Source organism: Rhinoderma darwinii, chromosome 3 (assembly GCF_050947455.1).
Source record: "Rhinoderma darwinii isolate aRhiDar2 chromosome 3, aRhiDar2.hap1, whole genome shotgun sequence".
Lineage (NCBI taxonomy): Eukaryota > Metazoa > Chordata > Amphibia > Anura > Rhinodermatidae > Rhinoderma > Rhinoderma darwinii.
The window spans coordinates 400009282-400028195 of NC_134689.1; the positions used below are offsets into that span (position 1 = coordinate 400009282).

Genomic DNA, 18914 nt, shown 5'->3' on the forward strand with positions numbered 1-18914 from the left:
CCCGACCCTAAATAACCTTGCGAGGTAGGGGGGCTCTGATTTACCAAAACTAGCGCAACTGAGACGCGGTGATGTCATCCATAGCAACCCGTCAGATTCCAGCTCGCATTGGTTTCTATGTAGACAACTCTTCCCATTTTTTTATTTTTTGGGGTGTTGATCTGACAATGACGGGACATTTGTGAAAATGGCGCAAATGAAAAAGCTGGTTTTCCCCATAGCAACCCTCTTCTAGTGTAGTCAGGTGATATGAGTAGAGACCTGATTGGTTGCCATGGACAATACCACCGTTTACCGTTGCATCATTACTCCAGAGTTGTCATCCAGTATATGTTGATTTGCTAATGGAAAGTCTGCTGCCAGAAACCCGCCGGGACCCCTGATGGGTAAGCAGGGGGTGTATAAACCAAAAAATGTTTCCTATAGCTGCTTTTACCATCGCTTTACCTATGCAGCCCTGTTTAGTTTGATCAGGCAATAACACACCCTTATAGGTTGTCACAGCCCCGCCCCTCTGACGAACCTCCCTGAATATTATCATCTTGCTGAAAATCCTGTCTTGGAACAGTAAGTGATAATTGTAAGGGTCGTTACACCTAAAATATTTCTCTGAACTGGTTAAAAATCTGGACGGAGAGGCCCTTTAAGTGTTTAAAGGGGAATTACCCTTTTTCTTCTCTTTTTGACACATCCGAGTGTGACACCTTCTGACATCTCTAAGGTGGAATTTCCCCTTTTTACGTTGGGGTTTTGCACATACCCGGCGTGGTTTCTGACCTGCAGACTCTGGTGATGGGAGGGGGTGGGGGGATTGGGCTTCTAAACGTGGCACTTCATTGAGTGATTTCACCCTCTAAAAAGGTTTTAAGCTGAGTTTGGTTTGGCATCCGGAGATGTTGGGTGAGTTTAATGCCTGCCTGCTACCTCTAATCCTAACCTGTTTGCATGCCAGCGAAAGCCGCCAGCTGCCTAACACGGGGCAATGCCCTGCAGCACAGTGCCCGGGATCAGTCACAACACTGAACTCTGCCTCGTCTGCTTGTGCTTGTTTGCTTCCTGTGCCCAGTCTCCTGCACTGTGCCGCCTTATTAAACCCATTGTCTGTGTGTTCCTTGTATACGGTCTGGTCGTTCCTCCCTAGTGTTGCTTGCAGCCTTATTGTGAGCACAGGCTCTAATTTAGGGGGTGGCGGTGATAGGGGGACGATAGGTAGACAATGCTTTGGCGCCCTAGGCTGATGCCAAACTGTAACTAAAGAGCATCAGCATTTAATAGAAATTGTACCCACCCTGCACTACACCACTTAGCATTGCACCCAAGGCGGGCACCTTGCTGCCTTACCACTGCTCCTACGCTAACCGGAACCTGTACGTAAGCAGCCTGGCTTAGACTAACCGCCTATAGCTCCCAGTGGTGGGAGGAGAACAGAAATCGAGAACGGAGCAGCTGTCATTTAACAGCCGTTCCATTATCATTGATTTTTAGAATTGGGTGCTATTGTGGGCCAAATGGTCTATGCCCACAAACAGGTTGCCTACATGATTATAAATGACAGTCAATTTTGCAAAGGGTATTATTATTTAGGATTCAACCCCCCCCCCCCTGGATAAGAGTTGTTGAATGATGCATGTAATATCGTATGCATGGAACTTCCTCCGTCATGGGTCATCCACTTGGTCAATTTCCTGACCTCACATGTTGACAAATGGGTCAGACTTGAGTAAACCGGGACCTTCTGTTTGGCATTACATGATGGGACTTGTAGTTCTACACAAGCCGGACGGCCAGTGGTTTCTTGCCTGTGATCTCCGTTTTCTTATTAGTCATTGACCCTCACCCCATATGTAATGATCTGCAGGCTGTCATCCTGACTCCTGGGGTAATTACATGGGGACCCCAGTGTTACGACCCTTTAACCCCCCCCTCTTCCTCTGTTTTTTAACCCTTCTCACACTATGTGCACCTTGCTCCTCTCCTTCCCATGTCGTGTCCTCCCCCCCCCCCTCCCCCAACCCGCCTTTCCTCCTTTTAAGGTCTCGGTGCTGATAGAAGAGAAACGCAATCTGGTGTCTGAGAACCAAGCCCTCCGAGAGCAGAAGGAGTCCCCCGAAGGAGAAATGGGGACACCCCAGATGTTCAGCAAGAAGATGCTTCTGTTTCAAAGTCAGATCGAACAACTTCAGGAAGAAAACTACAGGTATTGACCGTGTAACAACTGATCTTCCTGGTTCATGAATGGAATGACAGAACTACAGTGGAGACTGACACACAGCCAGAGCAATAGTAGGAGGGACCGCTTCATAATTATGCAGATTTATATGTAAATCAGGGTCTGGAGTGCTGAGTTACGACCCCCTATGGGCAAGATAATGGAGGATTTAATAGCAAGTAAAAAATGACTGCGTACAATATTAAGACTCTGCACTTTGGGATATTTGTATCTAGTCAATTCTGCCACTTAAAACATAATTAATCTTTAAAGTAATTTTGCAACTACTATGCTTTGCTGTTTTTATACCAATTTTGAGTTATTTCATGGTTTTTCTCCATTCACATCCAAAGCTGCGTTCTGAATGTCCTTAAACAGACCATCTGTTAGCTCCACCCCACTGTTAATTACACAGATAGAGCTCAGCTGTCACATTACTGTCATCTGCGCTCCCACAATGCACTGCTCGGGTAATAGCAGAATTCTGAATTTAGCTTCAGACCTGAATGGAGAAGAAAACCTAAAGAGAAGTCTGTACAAAGTTACTCAGCACTGTATGTAGACTTAAACTGAAGCATGCTGAAAGGTGGAGTTTACCTTTTTAAAGGTTAACTAAACTTTTGACACGTCAGAAGTTTTGATCGGTGGGGTCCGAGCACTGGGACCCCCACCGATCGCTAAAACGAAGCAGCAGAAGTGCTCGGGTGAGCGATTTTTTTTCTGATCGGTTTTCCTCGCAAAGCCGAGCGAGTGGTGTACAGACTCCTAGACTTTCACCAATTGGTTTTCTGAGGAAACGCTCTCAGAAATTAAGCGGCACAGAACTCACCCGAGCCCTTATGCCGCTTCGTTTTAGCGATCGAGGGGTGCTCAGACCCCAACCAATCAAAACTTCTGACGTCAATTTTTTTAAAAAAAAGTTTAGTTACCCTTTTAAGTATTCTGTCTGTGACTGACGATTTCCAGGCTGGAGAGTGCACGCGATGACTACAGGCAGCGGTGCGAGGAGATGGATCGGGAGGTACAGGATCTACATCAGCGGAACCAGGACCTTACCGGTCTGGCCCATGAGGCCCAGTCACTACGGGATGAGATGGACATCCTCAGGTAAGAGTTTCTTTCTCGCAGGGACAAGATATTTCACTCATATTCTCTAGGAGGTTCCCACTAATGGGGATATGTGGGGGGAGGGGCAGAGCGTTTTCTAGACTTCCAGTCAGACAGTTGCGGTGAACTCAATAGCTGCTCCAATACGGCTTCTCGAGACACATGGCTCCTTCTTTCTACCGGTCTCCCACCAGGCACTCTTCAGACCGTGTGGGGAAGTTGGAGTCTCTGGTGGAGTCTTACAAGAAGAAGCTGGAAGATCTGGGAGATCTGCGGCGCCAGGTGAAGCTTCTCGAGGAGAGAAACACGGTCTACATGCAGCGCACCTGTCAGCTGGAGGACGACCTCCACAAAGCACACGCATCCCGAGGACAGGTGGAGAGCCTCAGCCGACAGGTAAGACCCCAAGTGATCACCAACAGACCTCACCAGACCCGACTAGAAGATCCAGATTTGCTGCTGGACAGCCATGTGCTGCTGTTTTATCTTGTCCTCTGTCACCGTGGCAGGTCCAGGACTTGAATAAGAAGCACTCCGCAGAGTCTCTGCGGGCAGAGAAGTGGCAGTTCGAGTTCCAGACCTTAAAGGAAAAGTTTGAGGCTTTACAGAAGGAGAGAGAGGTGAGTCTGTGTCTATAGGGGACTGCTCATCTTCCCGGGACGTCTCATCGCTTTGGTAGCTATATCAATTTTCCCATCGAAGACTTTTACGAAATCCGGACGCTTATCTGGAGAACAGGGGCGCCTGTTGCTGTTCTCGACAGGAAGGTGGCGGTGCGTGTGGGGTCACTTTCCCTGCGTGGCTACTTCGGTGGGATGATTTCGAGACTTGGCGTTCACCGTCGTGTGTTTTCTTTCAGCGCCTGGTGGTAGAAAGAGACTCTCTGCGGGAGACCAATGAAGAGCTACGTTGTTCTCACCTCCAGCAGACGTGCCTGGTACAAGCAGGTGAGGGGACGATACCACCTGCATTACTCTGAGCTCTTATTGATGGTTCACTACTTAAAGGAACACTCCGAGCAAAAGGAGTTGGCGATCACTATGTACGACTGTAATGGGCAGTGCCATTTGCCATGTTTTTGGAAAGGATGGCATATACCAACAATCCGACATACAACTGATTGGCCAAGCGCGGTCCACTGCCTATCTAGTATGTATGGCCCAGGGTTTCTAGATGGCAGATTTGTTCCTAATTGGATATATGGAATCTGGAGTTGTCTAAATTAGTCATTATACTTTTTAAGGGATGACATTTATTTTTATTTCCTATTTGCATATTTATTCATGGGTACTAATTGTATATATTGCTCTGTAGAGGGGTTCGCCGCTTTGGACAATGACTGCTTGTTAGAAGGGTCTCTTAACAAACTGATCACCAGCGATCCGCTTTGATCTGTGGGGAAAGCTGGCAGTACGTGTTTAATTTCTCTGCAGCACCACCACAGGGGAAATGAAGTATTACACAGTGCACATTCATATCAATGTGTTGTCTGTGTATTACAGGACCGGTCCTCCAGAGCAAGAGACGCTCTTTATAACCGCTCTTCACTCTAAAAAAGAATCCTCATCTCTTGGTCAAAGGGTTTTTTCGAGTTCATGAAATATTTTGCCATGGGGGGGAATGCAATAAAACAATCCGAGCTGTTACTCGCCTGGCGTTCCTGTACAGCCGCTCCGGTCCTCCCCGCTGCGGTTTGTTGACATGGCTGCGGTGATGTGTCCATAGACTACTGATGCCAGTGATTGGATGCAGCGATCACATGGGTATATGGGCACATCATCGCTGCAGCCATATCAACAAACGGCGACAGGGAGGACCGGCCGCGCTGGGACCCCCGTGCGATCGGTCATGTTAGTAATGGCTCTTTTATTGTATCCTTCCCCCATAGCCATATATTTTCTTATGAAATCATAAACCCCTTTAACAGAGGACGCCTCTCTCTGAACTCAGATTTTCCTAATGGGGTATATGAAAACGGGTTCTCTAAACTGGACGTCCCCTATAAGAAGACAAGGCACAGCTGGTCTAGCTTTATTCATGGATTTCATCCATTCACAGATGCCCTCTCTGGAATGTCTTCTCCGGTGGACAATTTAGCTGCGGAGATCCTGCCCGCAGAGCTGAAGTAAGAGTCGCCCTGACGCTATATACAGTATAGGATAAAGGTTGTATACGGGATACGCTGTACTGACTCCTATGAATCCTGTAGGGAAACCGTGATCCGTCTGCAGCAGGAGAATAAGATGCTTTGTGTGCAGGAGGCCTCGTACCAGCAACGTCTGTCCGAGCTGCAGAATCTACTAGAAGAGTCAAACCGCGGCCGTAATAGAGTGGAGAGCGCAAACCGGTGAGGAGAGGGCGGCGGGGGTCATTGTTTGTCAGACACCTCCAGGTATGGCCCTCCGTAGACGTGACTCTCTCTCGTTTCAGGCTGAATCAGCAGCAGATCCAGGAGCTGAGGGCACAGATTGAGGATCTTCAGAGACAACTGAGGGAACAGGGCCATCGGGCAGAAGACGTAAGACCCCCAACCCCCCCCCCCTCACGTGTTCTCACCGTACTGTAACGTCACCGCACGAGACCCTAATGTATTACTTCTCTGTTCTAGTCTTCACAGCTGAAGAGGAAGCTGGACGAACACCTGTAAGTATGTCATGCACTGGGGGGGGGGGTGTGTTCTGCTGAGCTTACGCTCTAAAGCTGGTCATATATTTTAGATATCTGTCGGCCGGAAGCTCGCTTGGCCGACCGCTATTCCTCCCGACTCCCGTTGTGGTTCTGCAGAGCTTACACTCGGGACTGTGATTCCACTGGTTTCTGGAACCTTTGACTTCATCTTCTCCTGCAGAGCTAACACTCTAATATACATTGCTCCGTTTTTTGTTTTTTTTAGGGAGATGCTGCATGATGCTCGCTCTGAATTGCAGAAGAAGAGAGAATATATTGAAACCCTGCAGCCCAAGGCTGACCTGAACAGTAATGAATGTGTTAAACTTAATATATGTTTTTATAATACCGTCGGGACTTGTCATCAGGCAGACACTCGCTCGTCATCCTCTCTAGTTTGGGTGACAACTGAGACTATATTCTACGTAGTGAAATACCCACCATTTGAGCAGACCACGCCACTGCCATGTGAAAAATAAAATTCTCTTTGTCTACAACCGCCAGTAGGAGGAGCTCACTGCATACAGATTATACAATGAGAGCTGTGTAAACCCACATGCAGTGAGCTCCACCTAGTGGTGGCTATTGTCCGCGCCGGATTTTATCGTTTTAACTACACGCAGTTTTATTTGCTACAGTATGTTTGTTTGTTCTCTTTTGGGGGGTTGGGTCATTCCTAAATGTATTTTTGGGACTCTATCCTCTCTTTGTGCACCCCTGATTATTTGTGTAACACTCACTCCCTGCTTCAGTGTCTCGGAAAGTAGATGAATTGCAGCAGATCTTGCGCCAGAAGGAGGATGACATGCGAGCCATGGAGGAGAGATACAAGCGATATGTGGAGAAGGCCCGGACGGTGAGCTGCAAAATTCTGTCTTTTATTTTTGGGTTGTCCATTGATCCTTTCCCCAGTCTTCTATGCTCATTGGACACGGCCATTTTCTTGGCTCCATCTGTCGCCGTTTTTTTGTAAGACCAGAGATACACCGGTAATTGTACCGCACGTCCATAGGCGACATTGGCACGTGGCGACATCACACAGCGTAGACCTATAGTGCACCCACCTGAAAGCTCCAGTCTATGTAGGGCATCAACATTAGATTAGACTGCTGGAGATCTCAGCGCTAATAGGGGGCACTCGGAAGAGAACTGGAAGTCCCTCTGTCCTTGAGAATGGCGGGATCCCAGCTCACGGACCGCCACCAATGCAAACCTATTACAGGAGCTCTACCATCATGGCCGCAGGTAACTGATACCTCAATATAGACGTAATTCTCCCTAGGGGTACACGGCAAGCCCCGTCTTCAAATTATGTCTTATAAATGAGGGTCCGACCAAGGGCCGTGCCCCTTTTTTAGGTCCTTCATTCAGGACCTAGTCGGCCCAATGACCATATGTCTCCCATGTGAAGTCAAGTTCGTCTCAGTAATTGTTGGGGTGTCCCAATACCAAGTCCCGCACCCTTCGTACGTTTACGGCCTATTATAGGGTCACTATCATTTTCACATTCGGAGGAGTTTCATGGTTTTTGGGGTTTTCTTCGGAGCCGTGCGGATCATTGTGAACCTTTTTCCTCAGGTCATTAAAACTTTGGATCCCAAGCAGCAGAACGTCATTCCTCCTGAGATCCAGGCCTTAAAGAACCAGCTGCAGGAGAAGGAGTCCAGAATCCGGCACTTGGAGGTGAGGTGGAGGAGCAGACCTCTCTGCTGGGTTAGAATTATTTGGGGCGTTACGGGGTTATTGCACTTGGTGGACATTACTAGACCGTTTTAGTCCGAGAAATGCGGAGTCTGACAACCCTGTTCCCACATTAATGTCCTTATCGAATCGCAATTTGGTTTGAGAAGATCGGGGGAGGGGGGGGCGTATTAACCTTTTAAATTAGACGGGTGCACAAATCTTTACACCTTTCCCTTCTCCAGACTGACTTTGAGAAGACCAAGTCTCAGAGGGACCAGGAGGAGAAGCTGATCATAAGCGCCTGGTATAACATGGTGGGTGACTCGTTTCCGGGGGGTTTGGTTATGGGGTGAGCTGGCTCTGTATTGCACAGACTATATGTGTTTTCCGGTTTCTCCTCAGGGGATGGCGTTGCAGCAGAAGGTCACAGATGAGAGGACACAAGTCCCCAGTGGAGCTCAGTCGTTCCTGGCACAGCAGAGACTGGCCACCAATGCCAGACGTGGGCAACACTCCCGCTCATTGCTCCCCAGATACACCAGCAGCGACAAGCGTCAGAGCATGTCATGAACCCGTCCTATATGAATGACACGCCGCCACGTTCTAGAGGAGCTGGGTCTGTGTATAAGCTGCATACTGCCCTCTAGGGGGAGGGCTAGGTTACCCAGCGGTGGGGACTAACCTGTCACCTCTGGACAATCCCACTGTCTAGTGGGGGGGGGGGCGCTGACGTTCCTTTTTATCAAACCAATTCCCTTTCTGTTGTGGGAATCTGCCTCTTTTTAACTTTTGCTGCCTCCTTTTACTCTTACACTTCCTTATGTGTTTTCCTTTAATAGGGCGACTGCCCGACGCGGGGTGCTATAGTTTAAGGAGACTGTGCAGAGTATTTATAGTGCTTCACAAGTGCCCCCTGCAGGCTATCTAGGGAACTGCTACTTGTGGCTTGTTTGAGGACGCTTGTCCTGGGTGACACATTTCCTTAATATTCAGGCAGCAAGTAGTAGACCCTTAGATCTCCACCTCCTGCGCATTAAATTAGACACCCCCCCCCCACCTTTTATAAGAATATGATTTTATTACTGCAGATGGTTTTAACTCCGCGTCAATGTCTTAATATCACGTTACATACACTAGTTCATGTACACAAGCTGCATTGTCACATCATAGGAGAGATTCTTCTAGTTCTATTATCTATGTAGTCTTCTATGACTGGTATTGCAGCACCACCTTGTGGTTGTTTGTAGGTACTGCAATGGGGACGGAATAAAGAAACTTTTTGGGTGCCACCTACCACCAAAGTGACCCACCCTGGTGTGATGTCAGTTGGCAAGGTTTTCTTTCTGTCTTTTTGCACGACCCGTGCACTTTAAATATATTTTAGTTAAGCACAAACCAAAGACCTCTCCATAGGCTGCACGTTCACCTCCTATCTTATGGGTAGGTTTTATGGCATCTTTTTATAGGTTCTGAGCGGACATAGGAATAGCTTATACATATACCGGTGATTGTCTGTTTTTAGAAGACCCCGTTAGATTGTACGTGCTCTATTGAGTGTGGTTTAAGGGGGTTACGTTGCTTTCTTTTTTCGGATCTGGTATTTCTATGAAAGTCGGTAACACTAATAATATTCTGGATACATAAACTTATTATCGTCACTATTACACCTATAAAGGGCAGTGTAGATGATCATCATTTTGGGGACTTCAGATTTTCTTTCTGGATTCCATCATTAAACCATGTGCAGTAGTAGATGTTACCCCCATGTGCCCATGACCGGCCTGACTGGTTGCCTTATTAACCCTTGCTAGCAACACTGGCGTGAGCTAGCCAAAGTGGTGCGCCCTATGTACAGTGTATATATATATATATATTGAAAATACAAAGTATTATACCGGCCCTTTAAGTCGCGCTGCTGCCATGTTCCCAACCTTTTAATTTATAGAACACGTAACGTTGGGGTGTTTTTTGGGTCTTCTGCTTGTATTTATGTACATTTTAAGCTGTGAATTGCTACCTGTCCAACCTTTTGTCTAAATTGTATTGATTTTATTGTTCTGTATCTGGTTTGTGTCCCCCACCCTACCCTTTCACTTTAAGCATAATTAGGATGTTACGCCCTAAGGTGGACCTCTTTTAAAAATCCCATAGAAGAGCTGCTCTTTAGAATACTTTTTGCTGTTGGAAACAGAGGTACTTCCATTTGGGAACGGATCGCCGTTTAACCATATTGTTAGGTGCAGTACCTCCCTGTAACCTCTAGATGGTGGTGTGGTGTAATGTAATTTACAGTTGCTGAAGACCAGACTGGCATATGCCATCCTCATGCCATCTGTGCTTCAGCTATACGTTAGCAGCAAATATGTCCTGAGGGACCCTCAAATTACAGATGTCTTATCGATCCGCTGTTGGTTTATCGTTCGTAGTATTGTTTATAAAGTTGTCTACTTTTATACACTACAAATAAACTTTTATCTCCCTTTTTACCAAAATCGTTTTATTTCTTCTGTGCTGAATATACACATGATTTATCATAGAGTTCATTAGTCATTTGAGGAGACCCCATTTACAGATGCAATATTACTCAGTGATGCCAAACACAGGTTTTCTTAAAAAAGAAGACTCTTCATCCTGGTCTTCCTCCTTCATGAATAGAATGTCAGTACTACAGTGAAGACTGACACATAGGCAGAGCAATAGCAAAAAGAGCAGAATGGAGGATACCTTTGAATGATCCTACAGATGTGTATGCCTCTTATGGTCTAAGGAAAGTTGTGTCAACAGCTGTGGAGACTATGACCCCCATAAGTTGTTAGTCAGCAATCTGTTAGACCAAGGTACAACGCAAGGGACTGATAGGTCCCCTTATGCTCCCTGTGTTTAACTGAAACACTGCATTGGAAGCTGAAGCTGCATCCCCCACCTCTCCCTCCCTGCTTTCTATTTATATATGGGCCAGATAAAGGGGGAGTGGTCAGCCAATCATATCACTGCTAGTATTGTCACCTGCACTGCATAAGTGAGAGCTGGAATCTGATTGGCCACCTTCGTGTCACTGTTTGACCAGCCACCCAGGTAGTAAAACCAACAACATGAGCTTGTGGATATCCCTCTTCTCTGAAAACCTTTTCACAAGGTTTTAACTTTTGGTTCATGTTACGTCTGTATATGTACGTATGGCAAAAATTGATCCTATTGGAGGAAAGAAACAGAGAAGAATGCCGTTCACAAGCGCAGGTAGGTTTTATTTGGGTAAATGTGCCCTTTATTCTACACAGTATTCCATTTATCAGAGCAGTAGGGTGTGCTCCAGAGCTGCTCTTCCTACTTGGAAGCTGTAACCAATATCTGATATTTTGTGGATTAGGGAACAAACCATTGTCGTACATAGAAGAGCGGGTCCTGTAGCAAAGATCAAAATCGGACCCTATTATGATGCTCGGTTTTACCACCTAAGACAGGAGGGCCGGGTGTTTGTATCTCCCTCCTCACCCTTCCCATAACTTCTGGGAAAATTCCCCACCCCCTTGTTTGCTAACAATGTCGTCCCTCTGGGTAGGGATCACAGTCCTGTGCTTGCTTCTGCTCCTACAGATTGCTATAGATGGGTCGATGATCCAGGGAGGCCTGTGGGATCATTTGGTCCGGCCCGACCTCACTCTGACCGCCAGGAGTCCGCCCTACTCACTCTCATTTAGGAAGAGGGCGGACGGAACCAAGTATGGCGGCAGCGGTCTGAGTGAGGTCTGTGCGTGACGGCCCAATAGTAGATCAGTATGGTCACCTGACCTGAGTCAGTGACCAGGTCAGGTGACTGGACTGGTCCACTCCTGTCCCAGCACACCCCAACCTCACACTGACCGCCGCTGCGTCATTCCCTCCTTTGCTACGTCCGCCCGCCAAACTTAAGTGAGATCCAGGTGACTTGAAGGAGCTTTTTTTCATCAGGGACATTTTATGATCTATCCACAGGATATGTCCTAAACGTCCAATGGATGGGGGTCCCAGATCTATCTCTAGAACGGGGCCCTCTAAACTCCATTCTACCTCTTTGTGTTATGGCTGAAGCTTGTGATTTCCGACCATGAAGAAGAAAAAAGTCTAACTCGCATGCTACGCTGCTTCCATAACTTCCATTCACTACTATAGGAGTTACGGAAACAGCATAGCTCAGCGAGCTACGCTGTTTTCTTCTTCATGGTTGGAAATTAGCCGGAACACAGAGGTAGAACGGGGTTTAGGGGGGGGAAACCCCATTAAGTAAGTTGGAACAACTTACTGCTACAAGGTTTTTTTCAAAACTTATCATTGCAAAGAATCGACTGCGCTCCAGACTGACTGACGCAGTAGTAACACCATCAATGCCGGTGAACATCGCACGCCTCACCAAAGAGAAGCAGTTCCAGCCATCGCATTAGGGGGGGGGAGTTAAAAATTAGCTTTGGTCAAATTAAGTTGATTTTGTATGGCCTGCGAATGATGTTATAAATTTCCCAATGGCCCTTAGCAGAAAAACCGGTTCCCCACCCCTGTTCTAGATCAACACTGCAGGGTAATATGCTGAACTAGGTGGACAGATGGCCTTACAAACGATTATACTATAATACAGGGAGGAACGATACACCACAGGTACTATAGGAACTAACCGCAAAGAATAAAATATTTGACACTGCGCCAAGTAATAACTACTATATTACTGCCTCCTATATACAAGAATATACTATATTACTGCCTCCTATATACAAGAATATAACTAGTATAATACTGCCCCTATATACAAGAATATAACTACTATAATACTGCCCTCTATATACAAGAATATAACTACTATAATACTGCTCCTATATACAAGAATATAACTACTATAATACTGCTCCTATATACAAGAATATAACTACTATAATACTGCCTCCTATATACAAGAATATAGCTACTATAATACTGCCCCCTATATACAGGAATATAACTACTATAATACTGCCCCTATGTACAAGAATGTAACTACTATAATACTGCCCCTATATATAAGAATATAACTACTATAATACTGCTCCTATATACAAGAATATAACTACTATAATACTGCCCCCTATATACAAGAATATAACTACTATAATACTGCTCCTATATACAAGAATATAACTACTATAATACTACCCTCTATATACAAGAATATAACTACTATAATACTGCCTCCTATATACAAGAATAGAACTACTATAATACTGCCCCCTATATACAATAATATAACTACTATAATACTGCCCCTATGTACAAGAATGTAACTACTATAATACTGCCCCTATATATAAGAATATAACTACTATAATACTGCTCCTATATACAAGAATATAACTACTATAATACTGCCCCCTATATACAATAATATAACTACTATAATACTGCTCCTATATACAAGAATATAACTACTATAATACTGCCCCTATATACAAGAATATAACTACTATAATACTGCTCCTATATACAAGAATATAACTACTATAATACTGCCCCCTATATACAATATAACTACTATAATACTGCCCTCTATATACAAGAATATAACTATTATAATACTGCCCCCTATATACAAGAATATAACTACTATAATACTGCCCCCTATATACAAGAATATAACTACTATAATACTGCTCCCTATATACAAGAATATAACTACTATAATACTGCCCCTATATACAAGAATATAACTACTATAATACTGCTCCTATATACAAGAATATAACTACTATAATACTGCCCCTATATACAAGAATATAACTACTATAATACTGCCCCCTATATACAAGAATATAACTACTATAATACTGCTCCCTATATACAAGAATATAACTACTATAATACTGCCCCTATATACAAGAATATAACTACTATAATACTGCTCCTATATACAAGAATATAACTACTATAATACTGCTCCCTATATACAAGAATATAACTACTATAATACTGCTCCCTATATACAAGAATATAACTACTATAATACTGCTCCTATATACAAGAATATAACTACTATAATACTGCCCCCTATATACAAGAATATAACTACTATAATACTGCCCCCTATATACAAGAATATAACCACTATAATACTGCCTCTATATACAAGCATATAACTACTATAATACATTTGTTATGACACAAGAAGAAAATAGAGCTTTTGACGCCAGTATGTCAATATATAAAAAGTTATAAATTTATTTGAACAGACAACATATACATTTAAAATTAATACAAAAAGTATGACTCTAGAAAATTACGGAGACCGTACTCACAAGCTGCTACACAAAATGGTCTATGGGCAAGTAAAATACCCAGCACTGTATGGACCACCGCACATTTTTGAAGTCAAAGACAATGCATAACATAGGGTTTAAATGGTCAAATCTAGGGACTTACCCATGTGTGAGACAGAGAGTAAAGGAGTGTCTGCTCCGCCGTATACCCCCTATACTCTCTGTCTCACACATGGGTAAGTCCCTAGATTTGACCATTTAAACCCTATGTTATGCATGGTCTTTGACTTCAAAAATGTGCGGTGGTCCATACAGTGCTGGGTATTTTACTTGCCCATAGACCATTTTGTGTAGCAGCTTGTGAGTACGGTCTCCGTAATTTTCTAGAGTCATACTTTTTGTATTAATTTTAAATGTATATGTTGTCTGTTCAAATAAATTTATAACTTTTTATATATTGACATACTGGCGTCAAAAGCTCTATTTTCTTCTTGTGTCATAACTATCTGTGTATGGAGCTGCCTAGATGATTTTTTGGGGGGACAGTGATGCTTTAAAGCAGTCCCTAGCCAGTAACACAACTCTGTTTAGAGTCTATATATTCATTATAATACATTTGTGCATGTAACTTCTAGTTAGTGGAGTAAAATCCGGGCTCTGGTACCTAAGAAGGGGGAGATAGCCGTCTGCCACATCAGGGGACAGCAGAGCAATAAATGAGATTGCATGGTTGGTGGCTCTTCACATTATGCCACTTGGAGTTGAGGCTTTAGACTGACTTTTACAACCGTAAAAATGTTCCGTAATTGCTGACCGTAATACTGTCCGCAATTACGGACCCATTCAGTTCTATTGGCCGCGGACGCCTCCATGCCACACCGCATTGATAACACCTCAGCAGTGCCACAGGCTGATCGCCTCCATGCCACGCTGCATTGATGCAGTAATTCATGCAGAAGGAGCACCGACCAACTATTGAGGGCAGATACTGGAGATACTTTTCAGTAGGACAACATTTCGGTATTAAAAATAATTTTTTTTAAATTGGGCTTATACAATATTCTCCGAACTGATCCTAGAGAGAGAGAAAAAATACGCTGGGGCCCGGTTACCGGTACATACTTATAGGGGAAGTCCTTAATTGCTTAATGCTTATTGCTAAAAAACCTGTCTCTGCTTAATTGTACCTAGGAGACTAAAACCCATAAGTGTTGTGCTGCCAAGGACGATCAGGAAATAACTACTATAATAGCGCCCCCTATATACAAGAATATAACTACTATAATACTGCTCCTATATACAAGAATATAACTACTATAATACTGCCCCTATATACGAGAATATAACTACTATAATACTGCTCCTATATACAAGAATATAACTACTATAATACTGCCCCTATATACGAGAATATAACTACTATAATACTGCTCCTATTTACAAGAATATAACTACTATAATACTGCCCCTATATACAAGACTAGAACTACTATAATACTGCCCCTATGTACAAGAAGAGAACCACTATAATACTACCCCCTCTATACAAGAATATACCCACTATAATACTGCTCCCTATATACAAGAATATAACTACTATAATACTGCCCCCTATATACAAGAATATAACTACTATAATACTGCTCCTATATACAATATACCTACTATAATACTGCCCCTATATACAAGAATATAACTACTATAATACTGCCCCTAATGTACAAGAATATAACTACTATAATACTACCCCTATATACAAGAATATAACTAGTATAATACTGCCCCTATATACAAGAATATAACTAGTATAATACTGCCCCTATATACAAGAATATAACTAGTATAATACTGCTCCTATATACAAGAATATAACTACTATAATACTGCCCCCTATATAGAAGAATATAACTACTATAATACTGCCCCTATGTACAAGACTATAACTACTATAGTACTGCCCCCTATATACAAGAATATAACTACTATATTACTGCCACTATATACAAGAATATAACTACTATAATATTGCTCCTATATACAAAAATAAACCTACTATAATACTGCCCCTATATACAAGAATATACCTACTATAATACTGCCCCCTATATACAAGAATATAACTACTATAATACTGACCCTATATACAAGAATATACCTACTATAATACTGCCCCCTATATACAAGAATAAACCTACTATAATACTGCTCCTATATACAAGAATATACCTACTATAATACTGCCCCCTATATACAAGAATATAACTACTATAATACTGACCCTATATACAAGAATATACCTACTATAATACTGCCCCCTATATACAAGAATATAATTACTATAATACTGCTCCTATATACAAGAATATACCTACTATAGTACTGCCCCTTATATACAAGAATATAACTACTATAATACTGCTTCTATATACAAGAATATAACTACTATAATACTGCCTCCTATGTACAAGAATATAACTACTATAATACTGCCCCTATATACAAGAATATAACTACTATAATACTGCCCCCTATATACAAGAATATAACTACTATAATACTGCCCCTATATACAAGAATATAACTACTATAATACTGCCTCCTATATACAAGAATATACCTACTATAATACTGCCTCCTATGTACAAGAATATAACTACTATAATACTGCCCCTGTATACAAGAATAGAACTACTATAATACTGCCCCTATATACAAGAATATAACTACTATAATACTGCCCCTATATACAAGAATATAACTACTATAATACTGCCTCCTATGTACAAGAATATAACTACTATAATACTGCCCCTATATACAAGAATAGAACTACTATAATACTGCCCCCTATATACAAGAATATAACTACTATAATACTGCCCCCTATATACAAGAATATAACTACTATAATACTGCCCCCTATATACAAGAATATAACTACTATAATACTGCCCCTATATACAAGAATATAACTACTATAATACTGCCCCTATATACAAGAATATAACTACTATAATACTGCCCCTATATACAAGAATATAACTAGTATAATACAGCTCCTATATACAAGAATATAACTACTATACTACTGCCCCCTATATACAAGAATATAACTACTATACTACTGCCCCCTATATACAAGAATATAACTACTATAATACTGCCCCCTATATACAAGAATATAACTACTATAATACTGCCCCTATATACAAGAATATAACTACTATAATACTGCCTCCTATATACAGGAATATAACTACTATAATACTGCCCCTATATACAAGAATATAACTACTAGAATACTGCCCCTATATACAAGAATATAACTACTATAATACTGCCTCCTATGTACAAGAATGTAACTACTATAATACTGCTCCTATATACAAGAATATAACTACTATAATACTGCCCCTATATACAAGAATATAACTACTATAATACTGCCCCCTATATACAAGAATATAACTACTATAATACTGCCCCCTATATACAGGAATATAACTACTATAATACTGCTCCCTATATACAAGAATATAACTACTATACTGCTGCCTCCTATTCAAGAATATAACTACTATAATACTGCCCCTATATACAAGAATATAACTAGTATAATACTGCTCCTATATCCAAGAATATAACTAGTATATTCTTGTATATAGAAGCTGTATTATACTAGTTATATTCTTGTATATAGGAGCAGTATTATACTAGTTATATTCTTGTATATAGGGGGCAGTAGTATAGTAGTTATATTCTTGTATATAGAAGCTGTATTATAACTACTATACTACTGCCCCCTATATACAAGAATATAACTACTATACTACTGCCCCCTATATACAAGAATATAACTACTATACTACTGCCCCCTATATACAAGAATATAACTACTATAATACTGCCCCCTATATACAAGAATATAACTACTATAATACTGCCCCCTATATACAAGAATATAACTACTATAATACTGCTTCCTATATACAAGAATATAACTACTATAATACTGCCCCCTATATACAAGAATATAACTACTATAATACTGCCCCCTATATACAAGAATATGACTACTATAATACTGCTTCCTATATACAAGAATATAACTACTATAATACTGCCCCCTATATACAAGAATATAACTACTATAATACTGCCCCTATATACAAGAATATAACTACTATAATACTGCCTCCTATATACAAGAATATAACTACTAGAATACTGCCCCTATATACAAGAATATAACTACTATAATACTGCCTCCTATGTACAAGAATATAACTACTATAATACTGCTCCTATATACAAGAATATAACTACTATAATACTGCCCCTATATACAAGAATATAACTACTATAATACTGCCCCCTATATACAAGAATATAACTACTATAATACTGCCCCCTATATACAGGAATATAACTACTATAATACTGCTCCCTATATACAAGAATATAACTACTATACTGCTGCCTCCTATTCAAGAATATAACTACTATAATACTGCCCCTATATACAAGAATATAACTAGTATAATACTGCTCCTATATACAAGAATATAACTAGTATATTCTTGTATATAGAAGCTGTATTATACTAGTTATATTCTTGTATATAGGAGCAGTATTATACTAGTTATATTCTTGTATATAGGGGGCAGTAGTATAGTAGTTATATTCTTGTATATAGAAGCTGTATTATAACTACTATACTACTGCCCCCTATATACAAGAATATGACTACTATAATACTGCCCCCTATATACAAGAATATGACTACTATAATACTGCTTCCTATATACAAGAATATAACTACTATAATACTGCCCCCTATATACAAGAATATAACAACTATAATACTGTCTCTATATACAAGAATATAACTACTATAATACTGCCTCCTATGTACAAGAATATAACTATAATACTGCTCCCTATATACAAGAATATAACTACTATAATACTGCCCCCTATGTACAAGAATATAA

At 41.6% G+C, this 18914-nt stretch overlaps 1 protein-coding gene across 2 annotated transcripts in view; it reads left to right on the forward strand.

The window, feature by feature from the left end:
- The window catches only part of HOOK2 (hook microtubule tethering protein 2), a 35321-nt gene extending 25163 nt beyond the window's left edge, over positions 1-10158 (forward strand). For both annotated transcript variants that reach the window (XM_075859099.1, XM_075859100.1), the window contains exons 9-22: positions 2034-2197; positions 3176-3316; positions 3511-3712; positions 3826-3936; positions 4176-4263; positions 5375-5441; positions 5526-5663; positions 5747-5834; positions 5925-5959; positions 6210-6292; positions 6736-6839; positions 7562-7666; positions 7909-7980; positions 8069-10158. In XM_075859099.1, the coding sequence (XP_075715214.1) occupies positions 2034-2197; positions 3176-3316; positions 3511-3712; positions 3826-3936; positions 4176-4263; positions 5375-5441; positions 5526-5663; positions 5747-5834; positions 5925-5959; positions 6210-6292; positions 6736-6839; positions 7562-7666; positions 7909-7980; positions 8069-8236 (1566 nt within the window). In that variant the 3' untranslated portion in view covers positions 8237-10158. The remainder of the gene's footprint in view (positions 1-2033; positions 2198-3175; positions 3317-3510; positions 3713-3825; positions 3937-4175; positions 4264-5374; positions 5442-5525; positions 5664-5746; positions 5835-5924; positions 5960-6209; positions 6293-6735; positions 6840-7561; positions 7667-7908; positions 7981-8068) is intronic.
- Positions 10159-18914: the final 8756 nt, after the last annotated feature.